General features: G+C 42.1%; 1 protein-coding gene across 1 annotated transcript in view; it reads left to right on the top strand.

Annotated features, from left to right (window-relative positions):
* Positions 1-18,665, top strand: part of RAB31 (RAB31, member RAS oncogene family) — a 74,142-nt gene that overhangs the window by 23,812 nt on the left and 31,665 nt on the right. The window contains exons 3-4 of the mRNA XM_082258520.1: positions 3,219-3,300; positions 12,049-12,120. Of these exons, the coding sequence (XP_082114646.1) occupies positions 3,219-3,300; positions 12,049-12,120 (154 nt within the window). The remainder of the gene's footprint in view (positions 1-3,218; positions 3,301-12,048; positions 12,121-18,665) is intronic.

Here is an 18,665-nt window from a genome sequence, read left to right as displayed (position 1 = left end):
AAAGATAAAGAAATAAATAAATAATGTATCAAGTAATCAATGTAATGGCCAATATATAAGTGCCTGTAGGTGGCGTGTGCACATATAAAATATGAAAAAGTGTATATAAAAATATAATGTAAACAGGGATGATTATGAAGTGTAACCAGTGTACAGTATTACAAATTATATAAAATAATCATTGAATATCATATCAATATAGTGACATGTGCATAAGTGCCTGTGCACATAAATAATGAGTGACCAAGTGAATAAGTTTACTTGATACATTATTTATTTATTTCTTTATGTTTGTGATACTTGCACACTAGTCTCATTTTACATCTTACTCCTCACATTTTATATACATATCATTATATATGGTGAAAAGAAAAATAGGTGCGCGAACCTTAAATGAGAAAAAAAGTGGAAAAAAGCAGAACTGAAATAGTATAAATATGTGAGGGGTTGTAACAAATGAAAAACATCAATTACAAAGTGCGCTAAAAAGTTATGGAACACAAATATTCACAAAAATGGTGATTGCTGATGTTCAGCTAAACACAAAGTCTATATTCCAAATGGCGAGACTGTGCAAAGGTCTTGAAAATCCAAAGGATATAGTGAGGTTGGGGAGTGATGAAGGATAAGGGTAACCTCTTCCCAAACGGTGATCCAGACAGTGCTCAAAATGTACACGTGATGCACCCAGTGTTAAGAAGGGACTCTTACCAGATGATGGAGAGATGCAAACATATAGTGTATAACCCTGGAGTCCGTTAAGGTCAGCTTGTAGAAGAGAATTCACAAGAGGAATAAAGCGACCATCTGCTTCCAAAGTGTGGGGATCTAGAGGCTTCCACTCAAGGGGATATCGCCACCACAGCAATCCGTCCCCGGCCACCGATCCAGCATCCGCCTCCTCCCGCTCACCAGCACCCGGCCCGGCTCCCTTCCCAAGAGCCTTTGCGCCAAGGATCGGGCCTGATCATCACTCCCCAACCTCACTATATCCTTTGGATTTTCAAGACCTTTGCACAGTCTCGCCATTTGGAATATAGACTTTGTGTTTAGCTGAACATCAGCAATCACCATTTTTGTGAATATTTGTGTTCCATAACTTTTTAGCGCACTTTGTAATTGATGTTTTTCATTTGTTACAACCCCTCACATATCATTATATATCAAAAACATTTTTACCCTTATTTATATCATCGCCATTAGGCAGCGCCAAATCCCTCATTTTTTTCTATCTTTATATAGTCTTCAACTATATTTCAGGGAGGCAGCAGCCTATTTATTAACATTTAATATCATCTTTATTCAAATATATCACCATGAGCGCGGAGTCTACTAATTTCAAATAAAAAATTGTGCAAGGACTCAGTGTTACTACAAAATTTGAGTTGTTTGAGGTAGCTGTGGAAGGTCCCATGATTTCTAAGTTTTAGAACCAAATGCAATCCATGATAGTCAGGAGGACCCAGGGCTATGTCCAGAAGCTAACTTGATAAGGTCCTGAGCTTCCATTCTTGGTGGGTAGCACAATGTAAACACCAAATGTATCTTATATGTTTTATGCTCATCTGTAAGTAAGGTGGAGGTCATCTAATTACCATCTTTTCGATGCCTGATTCAACCCTTTAAGAAAAGTTAAATCAAAATAAAAAAATACCCCCCCCCCCTCTTTATCAGGGCCATGACTCTGTATGATGGGGCCACATAGAAAAACAATTTAGAAACCCTCTGTCTATCGGATTCCCAGCGTAAAGACAATCCTGTAGTGATACAGAATGCTAACTGCTTTAATAGCAACTACATAGGGGTTCTAGTTTTAAATACATTTTTTCTCCATATTTTTTCTTTTGCTTACTTCATAAAGCACTGTGTAACCAAACAGTCCTAGGCCCCCTGTACATCCAGGCCCCATAGCAGTCACATGATCTTTTATGGCTTCACATATGCCCTTGATGTTAAATGCTAAGGTTCATATTTGCAATTAGTGTTTAAAAGAGAAGTATTGGCTATATAAAAAAACAAAACCCTATACTCACCTATGTGGATGCAGCATTGATCCAAGAGCTGCATCTGTCCACGGTCCACCGCCTCATCTGCACTAATAATTGAGCATTCAAACACCAATAATTGCTGAGTTCTCCCTTCTGATCTGAGCAGAGAACTATGACTGTCAGTCACCGACTCTCTGTTCTGCCCCTCCAGTGCTCACTGGATTGCTGGGCTGGGCTGGAGAGAGCAGCTGGCTCAGTCTCCAAGGGGTGCAGCTGAGAGGCTGTGCCAGCTGCCAGCCCAGGCATCTGGGTGGATCCTGAATGTAATTTTGGGGATCTTTCCCCAGCCTGGACTGGCTGAGTGACATCAGCCGACAGCGGGCTTTAGTACACTGTCAGCTAAAATTAGTCACTCTGCACTCCTGTAATACATAGGAGAAGTAGGGCCAAAAAAGCTTTGGCCCTTCTTCTCTAAGTGTTTGCACTTTTGCAAGTGTGCATAATGTCATGAAGATAATAACTTGTAATCCCAGATCTTTGAAAATTGCAGCACCCAAGCTTGATACAATCTTACCTTCATGTTACTTTAGCAAATTACAAAAATATGTTACTTCAAGCATCACAGATAGATTGTAGTTATGTAGTATGCTTTTTGTCAGAAGGCAGCTATTATGTACAGTAGGACGGTGCTATTTACTTATAATATGTGTTTAAAAATAATCAGAAATTCATTTTTTAGTCCCCGTTCACACGTAGGTCGCCTTCCATAGGGAAGCTGCGGACCCGTTCTAATAGGAGCGACACAAGTCGCTCCGACTTAGAAAAAGGGTCTGGAGCTTCTTTGGGGCGACCCGGCGCGACCGTCATAGACTTCAATGTTATGAAGTCCGTGGCGGCCGCTCCAAGGTCGCGGCGCGCTGCTCGCACCGCAACCTCGGAGGTCGCCCCTCCAAGTCGGATCTCCCCTGTGTGAACGGGGCCTTACTGTATTAAAACCAGTAATATACAGATATATATTATATGCCTTCAAATCTGCTACAGAGTAAAAGCTCTATGTGTCCTAAATAAAAGCTATTATATCAAGTGGCCCGAAACCAAAATGTTATGGTACTGTGTAAGTAATGTGAACTTTATGATGTACTTCTTCCAAATGTACAAACTAACACTTATTATGAGCTACTATGGTTTTGTATGTGATATCTACAAAGTAACTTCATGTTTTTTCCTAAGAGCATCATTTATGACCAAAACCGTACCTTGTGGGAATGAGCTGCATAAATTTCTAATATGGGATACTGCTGGTCAGGAACGAGTGAGTATAAATTAATTATGTTTCTGTTTGGTCAGAATCTATGCTAATTCACGCATTTGTTAAAGATATGGTGAGGATATTACAACTATCCCTCAAAATGTTTATAGGACTGAAAAAATGTATGTAATGTACACTTTTGTGACCTCTAAAGATAATTCATTACTTTGTTTGGATGATAGTCAATGCCCAGAATACAGTTATTTAAACAGATGCTTAAGATTTATGTCAAAATGGCAGAATCCCATTGGTTTCAGGTTGATTTTCTTTAAATGTTTTTATACAGCTTATACATTTTTAAAAATGTGTTATAATATACACTATATTTACAAATAAACATTTACTACACAAAAAAAGATTCCCTGAGAATAATGGGTTAGCTAAATAGCCAATACAGCAGAAGTAGCTTCCGTTCAGACACAGCTGTGTCTCACTAAAGCCTCCAACTAATCTACCTGTTATGGAAATAGTTTTTGCTCATCTATTGATCTATTGATCTCTGTAATCAATAGTTCACATGCCTAAGGCCCTGTTCTCACTGACATGAAAAGCAGATGTTTGAGGCACATTTTTTACTTCTGATCAAATGCCTAGTAAAGCAGTCTGCATTTGATAATATGGACAACATAAAGAGCTGTTCACATTATAAAAACTAGAAGCTTTTTGTCACGTGGCATTGCTGGGTTTCGAAAATGAAGCTATGTGTTGAGTTTGAAAGGAATTGAAGCATCTCTGCTCCTTCAATTGAAATATATGGTAAAACACCATAAATATGCCAGCACCTGTTTGTGGAGCATTTGTGGGAGCGCCGTCAGGCCTTGCTCACAACTACAAAAAAATATATATTTTAAGGGGTTTTTTAACGGATCTTTAATGCGCATCAAACATAAGTCAAACAAAGACAGGGAGTTTGGGGAGTGTTTTAACGTGCCTTTAACATGTGGTAAAGCTATAGGCTTTTTTATTCAGTATCAGCATTGCAAGTGAAAACAAGGCCTAATAAAGAGCCTAAACGAGCATTTAACTTTTGCAGTGTGAGGGTGTCACACTGCAAGGATAGATTTTTTTCATTTTGTTGGGCTTTAAAAGAGTTCTTTGGTCACAGCATACACTTTCATTTTATAATATTGGCATTGTACTAGCAATACAAACAATAGTTATTTTAACAATCCATTATAAACTTACTTCCCTGCATGCTTTGCATCTTCTCCTTTGCTGTTACTTTCAATATCTAAGGACTACATATCCCATGGTACCTTGCTGCTTGCAAGAAGTGACTTTTGTACTTCTGAACCCCCTCCTAAAACTCCTCCTCTCAGCACCTTTGTAGTTCAAAAGGCAGGCTCTGTGAATTCTGTGACACAGCAATACCTACCTATTGGACGTAGTAAATATGTGTCACAGAATTCCAGGGGGTAAATGTATTGGGATCTTCACAAAGTAAGTTTACAAGCTTCAAGATCATTCAGATTAATAGAAGTAGGCTAGAAATAATTGAAATTTAGCATTTAAATAAATATATGATTTTCCATTTTGACCACAGATATGCTTTAAGACAAGGATGCCCAACTGCTGGCCTGTGGGCCTCATATGGCCCACAGAGCCCTCTGATATGGCCAGAGACCTCCTGCTCTAGGATGGTGGGTTCGCAAGCCCAGATCGCAGATTCCCGACCCGCCATCCAAGAGCATTAGTGTTCTGAATAGAGCTGGTGCTAGAGGAAGCACAGCTGTGGAGGGAGCAGAGCCGATGATTCCTGTATTTTGCCGACCCCGGTCACAGTCAGGGAGCTACCAATTGCACTTCGTCTGGGACAACAGCAGCCAGGAATACATTACCTGTAGCAAGGGAGATTCCTGAATGAAAGACTATTAACCACTTCCTGACCCCCGCCGCCTTTTAATGCGGCACGGTGGCTCTCCTTCGCAAACCGACGTAGGTCTACATCGATCGCGTGCGGGAAGCTAGGGGGCGAGCGTGCACCGCCGGTGGTATGCTCCCAACCCCACTCGGCAGCAGGGAAGCCGATGCATGGGTCAGGCAGCTCCGATTGCCGCCTGACACCGGCGATTGCTCCCCGATGAGAGAGAAGGACGGACAGCTGTTGTAAACACAGCCAACCATCCTTCTCCCTGAAATGATCACAGAGCTCATGTGATCCTTCTATATAGGATCACATGTCTCTATGGTCATCTCAGAAGCCACGCCCCCCACAGTTAGAATCACTCCCCTAGGGTCACATTTAACCCCTTGATCACCTATACTGTTACCCCCTTCCCTGCCAGTGTCATTATTACAGTACCAGTGCATATTTTTAGCACTGATTACTGTAGTAATGTCTCTGGTACCCCCAAAAGTGTCAAAAATGTCAGTTAGGGGTCCAATCTGTCTGCCGCAATGACGCAGTCCCGCAAAAAAATTGCAGATCGCCGCCATTACTAATAAAAAAAAAAAAACAATAAAAATTACACAAATCTTTCCCGTAGTTAGTAGATGCAATAACTTTTGCGCAAACCAAAAAATACGCTTATTGCGATTTATTTTTATTTTTTTACCAAAAATATGTAGCGGGAAACAAATTGGCCTAAAATGTTAAAGAATTTTGATTTTTAAACTTTTTTTTTGAGAATGTCATATAACAGAATGTGAATAATATTGTTTTTTTCTTCAAAATTGTCGCTTATTTTTTGTTTATAGTGCAAAAAATAAAAATCACACAGGTGATCAAATACCACCAAACCACCAAAAAAAATTTGTGGGAAAAAAAGTACGTCAATTTTATTTGGGTACAGCGTCGCACGTCCGCGCAATTGTCCATTGAAGTAACGCAGTGTCGAATCGCAAAATAGAGCCTGGTCATTAAGGGGGCAAATCCTTCCGGTCTTAAAGTGGTTAATAAAAGTCCATTAGAAGATACCGGGCTGCTTTTAAACTGATCCGCAAGTGCAGCACAGTGTGTGGGTTACCTGCACTAAATGATAGACCTCTGTTATTACCTGTGGGTTTGGTTCGCTTTCAGAAAGTGTGCCACACCAGCAGAATATAATAGAAGTCTATGCCAAAGTGCAGCTAACTCACAGGAAAGTCACATGTGCACTGCGCTGCATCCGCAGTGCAGGTAAATCACAGAACGTGAGTGTGAATGCAGCCTTAGGCCCCTTTCAAACAATCGGTCCAATCAGGTCCACCTGTCCGTTTTTCAGGCAGGCCCAACTGGATTTCTCTTATTCGCCTCTTTGGAGCGGTAGATGTAAACTGACTTGTTTCTGTTTACACCCGCCTACCTCCACTCCGACCTGCTAAAAAAAACAAAAGGGGATTTGTCCCCCCTCCGTTGGCATGGATCGGAGGATTCATAGAGTAGAGCGGGCTAAGATCGTGTCTGATCTGCATATGCAGAGTGAACACGGACCTGTCATCTGCCTGCTCCGCTCAATATGGCCCATGACCGGTTATCAAGTCCCTTAAGTTGCCCTCACTCTTCAAAAGGTTTGGCACCCCTGCTTTAAGATTTGCTTTAAATACCTGTGAGTACTGCTTTCATTGCATTGATATATATTTGTGTGTAGCACTACTCCCTTGGGAGCTGCTGGTTACGGGTTCCCCTGGGTTACCATTAGCAACAACATGACAGTTTGACATTTTCCCAAGTGTTTTAGCTCAGTCAGGAAACAGACCGGTAGCTTTGGTTTTTGTGTTTTTATTTGGAACTTGGATAGGAGAAGGGAATGAGTGGGATAATCCAACTTTATACACTATGCAAAATAGGCTGGGACGACTTGAAAATGCTGAGTAACGCTGAGTAACGCTGAGTAACGCTAGTCACGGCTAGGCCACTGTATCACTTTGCCCTTAGCTGTGAAGTATATTTAAATGAGCTTTCTGAGGTAAACTGTATCCTGAGATAAACTGGACTGTACTGCAGAACAACTTCAGGGCCCTTCCTGGCACCCCTTTGTTCCTAATCTTCAGGGTCAACTACACGGCATCCCCTTTACTGATACACTCCTTGTGTGAGCTAGCTCCTTGATCCCCTGACTTCTCTGGAGTGGTCCCCTCTCCTAGGCAGACCCTTAGGCAGATCTCCTGGCACTCACGATAATGTTTTTCCCAAGATAATTCTGCCAGCAGCTCCACTTGTCAGCACTCTGTATCCTCTGCAGCTCAGCTCCACACCTGGTTCACTAGGCTGACTGCCTGAACCACTTTCCTCACATCATCAGGAGGAGAGACAGTCGTCCACCTCCTCCTGGGACTTTGCTCCCGCCAAAAGACACCCTGTCACATGCTCCCTCAGGATCTATTGCCAATCTCAGGATGCATTGCGGCATCTCCCTTCTGCTGGGACAGCCATAAACCCTGGTGTGCTACCGGTTAGCTTTCCTCCACTGTCCAACAAGCTCCCTTATTGGATACAGTGGGGAGACTCCCTTAGACCCAATAAATCACACCTGGAAACATGTGACAGGCCAAACTAACAGATCAGCCTCTCCTGATAAGCAGAAAAGAGCCACCAAATACGTTTTCCTAGCACCTACAAAGGTGCTACATGTGTTTTAAGCATGTTTCTAATGCCATGGATGTGGATGGATGTAATGGATCTCTCCGCTGATCCCTGATGAAGAGGCCGATAACAGGTTTTTGTCCTCTTTGCTTAGGCAGAGCAGACACAGACAAAGCCCGCTTTCCTCTATGGGTGGTTAGATATAAATTAACCGACTGTCCGTGTACATCTGACTGTCATCTGATTTGATCCACCGGACCGATGGGGAACATATCCCCCATCCATCTGTTTTTGGCAGGTCAGATTGGATGCAGGCCGGGGTAAACAGACACATGTCTGTTTACATCCGCTGCTCCATAGAGGGCAATGGATGGTCCAATCGGTTCCGTCTGAAAAGAGGACAGGCGGACCGATTGGTCTACCAGTGTGAAAGGGGCCTAAGGAAATTTTAAATGTGTCATGACGTAACTAACAAAAGAGTCATAAGCAAAAAAAATAACTTTTGTGCATGAATCCTCATTGTATCTCAGTGGTGAGATCATATGCCTGTATATAGGCTTTGAAGGCATGTCCAACCTGCGACCCGGGGGCCACATGCAGCCCGGAACCCCAGGCGGAAGTCAGGTCGGGGGCATGGCCACAGCGGCTTCCAACTAACGGTAGGCAGAGGCTGCCTCGAAGGGGGGGGGGGGGGAGGCGAGCATGTGCAGTGTTTCTGACTCCTACCACCATGACCACTTCAAATCACTGAAGTGGTCATGGTGGTTAGAGTGTTCCTTTAATATCTCTCAGAAGAAGTAAACCTCTGTATAATGATTCCATTTCATTTGATCATCCTCTAGTTGTGTTAAATTAGTACGGGGGGTGCGGCGGCATTTTATTACTTATATACCCTAACTATAGTATATATTTTATATGCGGCCCGAGAAAATGTCTCTACACTCAATGTGGCCCAGAGAAGCCAAAAGGTTGGACACCCATGCTCTACATGCTTGATTTCTGGTAAAAAAGTTTGTAGATTAGGGAAATACTTTACAAGAGGCAATATAAAAACAGTCAAATTCTATGGTCCAATTCTTCAAAAGATTTTAATAGTTATGGAAGATCTTGAAAAGTTGCAAGAAACTGCCTAGTTAGTGATACTTGTGGTTTATTTTTTGCCCATGATATTATTCATGAAGAGTTTTGTGCCTTGGTAATCTAGAAATTATGTCTCCTAACATTCCCAGACTTAACAGTAACATAATTGCTTTCCTATGAAGCATTGACAGCACAATCCACCAAGCAGAATATTTTTATGGCTTCGGGTGGCAGTATCAAAGTGACACAGACAATTACCGATATTCACAGTGACATCATTGTCTGCCAGGGGCTTTATGTTTATAAAGTCTGGGCTACCATTCTGACAGTTTTACTTCTTAAGTATTCTTTTGAATGTGGGCCTTTTTTTTTAACAAATATTTCCAGCTAATGCACTGACATTCTTTGAGTTACTAAATAGTGTGTAGGCCTTCATGCAGGCATGAAAGCCAACGCAGCTTCTCGCAGGCATTTTTTGTAGCAATTAATTTTGCATGTATGAATGACTGTACTATGAAAACTTTTTATTGCACTTGTACCATATTATTTTTAGTGCCCATTTTTATTGAAAATATGCTTTATTAAACATATGCACAACTATCGTGGAACATAGAAAATCAACAGTAATATCTTTTAATTCCACAGGTACTTTCTAAAAATGATTTGTGTGTTTTTTTTTTTTTTTTTTTTTTTTTTATAAATTTGATCATCCACTGTGTTAACCCCTTCCCTGCCAGTGTCATTATTACAGTAACAATGCATATTTTTAGCACTGATTACTGCAGTAATGTCACTGGCCCCCCAAAAGTGTCAAAAATGTCAGTTAGGGGTCTGATCTGTCCACCACAATGTCGCAGTCCTGCAAAAAATTGCAGATCGCCACCATTACTAGTAAGAAAGAAAAAGAAACAATAAAAATGACATAAATATTTCCCCTAGTTTGTAGACGCAATAACTTTTGCGCAAACCAATCAAAATACGCGTATTGCAAATTTTTTACCAAAAATATGTAGCAGACAACAAATTGGCCTAAAATGTTAAAAATTTTTGATTTTTAATTTTTTTGGGGGGAATGTTATATAGCAGAATGTGAAAAATATTGTTTTTTTTTTTCAGAATTGTTGCTCTATTTTTGTTTATAGCGCAAAAAATAAAAATAGCAGAGGTGATCAAATACCATCAAAAGAAAGCTCTATTTGTGGGGAAAAAAGGACATCAAATTTTTTAGGTACAATATTGCACGACTGCGCAATTGTCTGTTAAAGTAACGCAGTGCCGAATCACAAAAAATGGCCTGGTCATTAGGGGGCAAATCCTTCCGGTCCAGAAGTGGTTAACGGCGTTGTGTGTGTCTTATGGATGCACACAGCCCAGCTTGGAAGCGCACATACACGGGTGCCTTCATAGCACCCGGCTTGCTAAGGAGGCACTCAGGGGTGGAGGGAACAGGATGCTCTGATGGGGGACTGCCAGAAGAGAAGGTAAGGGACCTTTCTGTGCAATATCATTGCACAGAGCAGGTAAATAGAACCTATTTTTATGTTAACCAAAAAAAAAAAATGTATCCTTTAACCACTTGACCTCCAGAAGAATTACCTCCCTTCCTGACCAGGCCAATTTATGTGATACAGCACTGCGCTGATTTAAAGGACAATTGTGCGGTCATGCAACGCTGTACCCAAATAACATTTATGTCCTTTTTTCCCACAAATAGAGCTTTCTTTTGGTGGTATTTGATCACCTGTGCGTCTTTTTTTTTTGTTTGTGCTAGAAACAAAAAAAAGACCAACAATTAAAAAAAAAAAAAAAACAATTTTTTATTTTACTTTCTGCTATAAAAATCTATCCAATAAAAAAAAATGAAAAAAAATCGAATTTATTCATAAATTTAGGCCAATATGTATTCTGCTATATACTTTTGGTAAAAAAAAAAGCCCAAAAAATGTATATTGATTGGTAGCATCTACAAACTATATGATATTGTTATATTTTTTTTTTTTTTTTACTAGTAATGGCGGCGATCAGCAACTTAAAGTCGGACAGCAATATGACACTAACTGACACTTTTTGGGGAACAGTGACACTAGTACAGTGATCAGTGCTAAAAAAGATGCACTGCCACTGTACTAATAACACTGGCAGGGAAGGGGGTTAAAATCAAGGGTGATCAAAGGGTTAACTGTGTGCCGAACCAGTGTTTTACTGCACTGTGAGAGATGCTTTTACTAAGGGAAGACATGAATCCTAGTCCTTACTTTGCAGAGACACAGGATCCATGCCTTCCCTCCAGTCAGAACGGCGATCTGCCTTGTTTACATAGGTGAACCGCCATTCTGCTTCTCTGCTTGATGATCAGCAGGTGTCGGCGGACATCGAGTCCGCAGTAACCACCGCTTGGCTCCTGCAGTGCGTGTGAGCACAGAGGGAGCGAGCCGCCAGCAGCACGCATGCGTGCCTCCTACCCGGAAGAGCCAGATCACGTATACATACCATATCACTTTAATATTACCTGGTTAGTATATACATACACTTTAACATGTCCAAGATGGAGTTAAAGGATGCATTAAAGGACCCATTGAGATCATATGCATTGGGTTGCTCTGGACAGTCTTGTTTTATGCAATCTTATGGCAATTTGCCTTGAGTTCTATAGGTTCAGTTTACACTACTGCACTGAATAAAAGTAGGACATACTCTACGTTTCTTCAGTACACTACATCACATTGCAACATACTGCAGTGCATAAAGATGAATGAATTGCAATTTTGTGACATTATATTAAAATTTAAAAAAAAGTAAAGAGTGCAATGCCTCATTACAACAAATTTACACCATACACAGCACACGCCATTGGTGCTAGTATAATGCAGCTGGTGGTATGCACAAGCCCACAGACTTCAAGAAGGCTGCTGGAAGCTGGCTGAAAATCGTGAAAATGCTTTAAAACAGCTTGTTGTACACATTGTTTTTATACAAGCTGAAACCCATGTGTTCAATGAGTATAAGCACAACAGGTCCAAATAAATTGCCCCAGATTTATGATATTGCAAAGAAATTCAAGATTGCATGCGGTCTGCTGTTATTACAATAAATGTGAATAGGCTGTTTTCTTACCAAAATGATTGACTATGTATTATGTAACTCACTGCCTTTTGATGTCTTTACAGTTCCATTCACTGGCACCAATGTACTACCGAGGCTCGGCAGCTGCTGTTATTGTATATGATATTACAAAGCAGGTACAATTCATTAGACTTCAAGCTATAGAAACCCATTTAACTGCTATAAGGCCCAACATCATTGGGTTCCCAGCACCGTCTCGCTGCAAAAAAAGGATTTTGCAGATAGTAATAGCATTTGCTAAATTAAATGTATATGTAGTTTGTAACTATGAGGTCACTACAAAAGCAATTGGATTCTATATCACTAGAGGAATTGCCTTGGGGGGGGGGGGGGGGGGGCACTAATGTTTTTACTATGGGACCTTATCACAAAGGTATATACCAGGTTGTGTGTTGCATCCTGGGCAACTTGTTTCATAATGAAGTGTAATATGGAGTGTGTAGGTGACATGTTCCAGCATGATTTGAACCAATTGCCCAGTTTTAGATAAGGATTAGTGTGATTTTGGTTCACTTTTTCTCTTTCAGCTATGGATGTAGTGTAGTATGGTAAGCAACGGGTTAAGTTGCTGTCTGCAAAATGTTACAATTATGTATATGTCTGGGAGCTGGGTGTGGCTGAAGTTAGTTGCATGCTGATGTGCAGTAAATAAAGAAGCAACCTGTACAGCTTGTCTGTGTTAATACACTACATTTTGGCGACGAGGATGGCTAGCTTTCTGGATTTACCGGCTATCGGACCGTTTGATGTGTCTGGAGACCACACTAGTCTCTCACAGCGCTGGGACAAGTGGAAGAAGGGATTTCAGCTCTATGTTATAGCCACAGGAGTGACTGCACCTGCTCAGAAGAGAGCCATGCTGCTGCATCTAGCTGGACCTCAAGTTCAGGACATTTTTGAAACCCTGGGAGCAACAGGGGAAGATTCAGACTATGAGACAGCCATGAGTACTTTGAGCCAAAGAAAAATATTCCCTATGAAAGATCTAAGTTTAGACAGGCTGTGCAAGAACTGGGAGAAACCACAGACAGTTATGTGACTAGGCTGAAATATCTGGCAAAGTCTTGTGATTTTGGGACTGTAACTGAGGAGATAATCAGAGATCAGGTCATAGAGAAATGCACATCTGTGCACCTCAGGAGGAGATAATTGAGAGAACCTAGTCTCACACTTACTAGTCTGCAGGAGATTGCAAGAGCCATTGAACTGTCTGAGCTCCAGGCTCTGCATATTGAAACCAAGAACACTGCATCTGTCAATACAGTCTCCAAACCTACCTATAATAATAGGAATATCTGGAGTAGGAAAGAGTTTTCCAAAGAGGACTTTACATATCACCTGCAATAAATGTGGCAGGGCGGGACACACAAGTCAGGACTGCACTGTGGTACAGAATAAAATGTGCTTTGCTTGTGGAAAGACAGGTCATTTTGCAGCTGTGTGTAGAAGTACAACCAGACATAACAAAACCAAAGGACAATCTGCCCAAGTAAATGTTATAGCTGAGGATAAAGAGAGTGCTCCTGACTGTGAATTTATATTCTCCCTGTGTTCTCTGCAAGCTGGGACATTAACCATTAAGATTGGAAATACAGATGTGTCAGTGTTGATTGACTCTGGAGCTACATGCAATGTTATGGACTTGGCTTCTTGGCACAGGCTTAATGGCAGAGAAAATCACCTTAAATTGTGTAACACCACTAAACAGATTTATACTTATGGCTCCAGTACACCACTGCAACTTAAAGGCAAATTTTATACCTCTGTTCAAACACATGAGACTGGTCCTCCATTGCACACCGAATTCTATGTTGTAGATGGCACAGGGTCGCCTCTGCTTGGTCGTCAAACCGCAATGGCACTAGGGGTGTTACAGATTGGCCGTGATGTAGGCAGCGCAAGAGTGAATATGGTGTCTCCTGCTATTTCTGCATTGAAAGAGGAATTTAAAGATTGCTTCTCTGGGTTTGGAAAATTAAAGGATTTTCAGTTGGAGCTTCACATTGATCCACATGTAAAGCCTATTGCACAGCCAGTACGCAGACTTCCTTATAGCCTGAGATCACCTGTTGAGCACAAACTGGCAGAGCTGCTAGACCTTGACATTATTGAACCTGTGGAAGGGCCCACTCCGTGGGTATCGCCGTTAGTTGTTGTACCAAAGGGCACAGATATTCGGATTTGTGTGGACATGAGATGTGCTAACCAAGCTGTGCAGAGAGAGAGACATCCAATTCCCACTATTGAAGATGTTCTGCATGCAATGAATGGGGCAAGTGTCTTCAGTAAACTGGATTTGAAATGGGGTTATCATCAGATTGAATTGACCCCAGCATCTAGAGTCATCACTACATTTGCAAGCCATAAAGGTCTTTTTAGATACAAGAGGTTGATGTTTGGCGTATCGTCCGCACCGGAGGCCTATCAACATGTGATTCAGCAAGTGCTACATGGTTGTGAAGGCACGCATAACATTTCTGATGATATAATTGTGTGGGGAACAAACACACAGGAGCACGACGAACGTCTCCGTGCAGTGCTAAATCGCTTGAAGGAGAAAGGGTTAACATTAAATGAGAAGAAATGCACATTTCAAATGAATAAAATGACTTTTATGGGCCATGTGCTGTCTGACAGGGGCATTGGTCCGGAGGACTGTAAAATTAAAGCTGTGTCTGATGCCAGAAATCCTGAAAACCCTGCAGAAGTACGCAGTTTTCTTGGGCTAGTGAATTACTGTGCCAAGTTTATTCCAGATATGGCGACTGTCAGTGAACCTTTGAGAGTGTTGACTCGCAAAGCAGTCCCATGGAAGTAGGGCTTTTTGGAACAAGGTGCATTTGATGAACTTAAGAGACGGCTGACTTGCGCCACAACTTTGGCTTATTTCAATCCTACTGCACACACCCAAGTTATTGTCGATGCTAGCCCTGTGGGGTTAGGCGCCATCTTGGTTCAGAGACAATGCACAGGCGATTACAGGCCTATTCAGTATGCAAGCAGATCCCTCACTGATGTAGAGAGACGTTATTCTCAGACCGAGAAAGAAGCTTTGGCTGTTGTTTGGGGATGTGAAAGGTTTCACACCTATCTCTACGGCCTTGATTTTGAAATCATCACAGACCACAAGCCTCTGGAAGTGATATATTCGCCACGCTCAAAACCATCCGCCAGAATTGAGAGATGGGTTCTCAGGTTGTTACCATATCGCTTTACAGTGCGGTACAGACCTGGACCGACTAATGCGGCAGATGCACTTTCCAGATTGCCTCAGTCTTCTGCACCTGTTCATAACCTGGCAGAAGAGTACATTCGTTTTGTGGCTACTAACGCCATGCCTCAGGCATTGACACCGCGGGTGGTTGAAGAATTGTCATCTGTGGATCCGGAAATTGCTCGGTTGAGAAAATGTGTAAGACAAGGGGTTTGGGTGGATTGTGACCCAAGCTATCACAGAATCAAACAAGAGCTGAGTATTGCAGGACAACTAGTTCTACGTGGCAATCGTATTGTGATGCCTAAAGATTTACGGAAACGTACATTACATTTAGCCCATGAGGGCCATCAAGGCATTGTACGCACCAAACAAAGATTACGTGAGAAAGTCTGGTGGCCAGGAATTGACAAGGATGTGGAACGTTTGGTTTCTTCATGTCGAGCATGTCAGTTGGTGGGCAGCAAACCTAAACCAGAACCAGTAACTCACACTGTTCTACCTGAGGGACCATGGGAAGATTTAGCCATTGATCTGTGCGACATTCCATCTGGACACCATCTTTTAGTTGTTGTGGACTATTATTCAAGGTGGCAAGAGGTGGTAGTTCTCACTAAAGCTACATCATCAACTGTAATTGAGGGGTTGGAGAGCATTTTTGCATCTCATGGGTTGCCTAAACGGATTGTGAGTGATAATGGTGCCCAATTTACTTCTCAGGAATTTCAGGATTATCTGAAATCAAATGCTATTGAACATCATCGTACAACTCCATACTGGCCACAGGCTAACGGGGAAGTGGAACGCCAGAATCGAACCTTGCTGAAAGCTTTGCGGATTCCTCATTTAGAGAGAAGAGACTGGAAAAAGGAACTGTGGCGTTTTATTTTGGCTTATCGCACAACTCCGCATACTGTCACTGGCGTTAGTCCTGCGGAACTTCTTTGTGGTCGCAAATTCAGGACAAAATTGCCAGACATTGGGGGTCCTCCTACAAGTCAGAAACCTTTTCGGCATATTGATGAGGAAAGGAAGATCCGGGCTGAACAGTATGCAAACCACCGCCGCCATTGTCAACCTAGTGGCCTTCAACAGGGTGATAAGGTGTTGCTTCAAAGTGATCGGTTTAACAAACTGGCTCCGTCCTTTGAACCTGAGCCTTATGTTGTAAAGGAGAAAAGAGGTACTCAAGTGGTTTTAGAGGATTTAGATGGACACACAAAAGTGCGTAATTCCTCATTTGTGAAGAAATTTATTGAGTCAGAAGGTCAATTATCGGAAGATGGCGAACAGGCAAAGAGTAGTGATGATACTGCCAGTGATCCAGACTTCAATCCACAACCATCCACATCGGAATGGCCAAGAGAAAAACGAGCAACAAATCCACCGGCCTACCTTAAGGACTATGTGTATAGTCAGGAGTTTATAGGTTAAATTTTTAGTTGTTCATCCATGCATTTTGTTAATCTTATTAATACGTTGTGCATGTTATGTTTTATTCAAAGAGAGGAGGGAATGTAGTATGGTAAGCAACGGGTTAAGTTGCTGTCTGCAAAATGTTACAATTATGTATATGTCTGGGAGCTGGGTGTGGCTGAAGTTAGTTGCATGCTGATGTGCAGTGAATAAAGAAGCAACCTGTACAGCTTGTCTGTGTTAATACACTACATGTAGGCACTTCTAAATCCAGGTACACTGTATGAATCAACTTAGTACAAGGTGTCATTCTCTGGTTCTCACACTTCCCTGACTCAGATTGCAAACCTTTATGATTCTAGTGCTGTATCATTGTCCTGAAAGTAGAACTAAAGCCAAATCTCTTTTTTTTGGATAGAGTAAGGGAGTGCAAAAACCTCAACATGTGTTTTTTTTTCATCTGTGTCCCATCAGGGAGATTTCCCTTCACTTCTTGTCCCATAGCCAAAACAGGAAGTGAGAGGAAATGCCTCTAAAGCAGGGATCTTCAAACTACGGCCCTCCAGCTGTTGCGGAACTACACGTCCCATGAGGCATTGTAAAACACTGACATTCACAGACATGACTAGGCATGATGGAAACTGGAGGGCCATAGTTTGGAGACCCCTGCTCTAAAGTAAGGGAATTCCTTTTGGTCACCAGGGACCTTGCTCCACTCATCCAAAATGTTGCCTCTTATTTCCATTAGGAATAAGAAATTAGAATGCGCTCTCTCTAGAGGTGCTTAAAGAAGCTCCTCTTGCTTTGCAGGAGACTCTACAGGTTCTACAAAGGCATCACAAGGACAAAGTGACTCATCTCTCTCTGCCTCACTGACTGAGGTCTTCATAGATGGATGGCTTGGTTGGGACGGTTCCAGTTCTTCCTGGCCGTCCTTAGTGGGAGAACAAACTGTAACGGCTGATAGATTTTGCGTGTGGCTTGTTCCCCACTCTTTAGGCCCTCCAGCTGTTGCAGAACTACACATCCCATGAGGCCTTGTAAAACTCTGACATTCACAGACATGACTAGGCATGATGGGAATTGTAGTTCCTAAACAACTGGAGGGCCATAGTTTGGAGACCCCTGCTCTAAAGTAAGAGAATTCTTTATTGTCACCAGGGTCACCAGAACTAGTGTCCTCATTGGATGATTTCTGCTTTCTCTTTGTTTTGGGGACATCCCAAAGGTTAGTATTTTCTTTTATGTTCACTTTCTATGATAATGGTAAACAAGACAAATAGAGAGGATAAATCTTCCTAATGGTGACATAGACTGCAATAAAAACCTGACAGCCATTCTAATATTTCTTTGCTTCATCCAAAACTAAACAAAAAAAAAAAATATGCCTTTTGTTATACTCGAACACTGGGGTATATTTACAAAAAGATGAATCTTATATTCAGTAAAAGTGAAGTGGTCCTTTTGCACCCATTTAAACCAGGTGTGGTGGGGCTGCACTGGGCAGCCTTACCAAGCACAATCCCACTGTAAGACAAGGAAAATGGCTTGTGTTCTATCAGGATAGTTCACATCACCCTATAGCCATGGTGTGCACTGAAATAAGTACGGCAGGCCTCTTTCAGTTTGATGCAAGGCAGTCCAAAACCTCAAACCTCACTGAGGTCAACAGAACTTAAAGCAGGGTTCCACCCAAATATGGAAGCTCTGCTTTACTTCTTTCTCCCCTCCTCTGGTGCCACATTTGGCACCCTTCGGGGGGGGGGGGGGGAGTAGATACCTGTCAAAACCTACGGCAACCTACATCATTTGCGGCCTCTCCTCCCTCCCCCCGCTGCCTTCTGGGAGACACACAGAGGTCCCAGAGGACAGCGGGACCATTGAGAAAGTAGGAAGCAGGCTGTGTTCCTGTAGTAAGGATGCCGACGCCTGCACCCAGAGCCAATGGACGGGTCGACTTCAGGTGCCGACATCGCGGGCTCTCTGGACAGGTAAGTGTCCTTATATTAAGAATCAGCAGCTACAGTATTT

The sequence above is a fragment of the Pelophylax lessonae genome (assembly GCF_965119305.1).
Source record: "Pelophylax lessonae genome assembly, chromosome: 5".
Taxonomy (NCBI): Eukaryota; Metazoa; Chordata; class Amphibia; order Anura; family Ranidae; genus Pelophylax; species Pelophylax lessonae.
The sequence above is the reverse complement of the archived record's forward strand: the minus strand, read 5'-3'. Positions and strand labels throughout refer to the sequence as shown.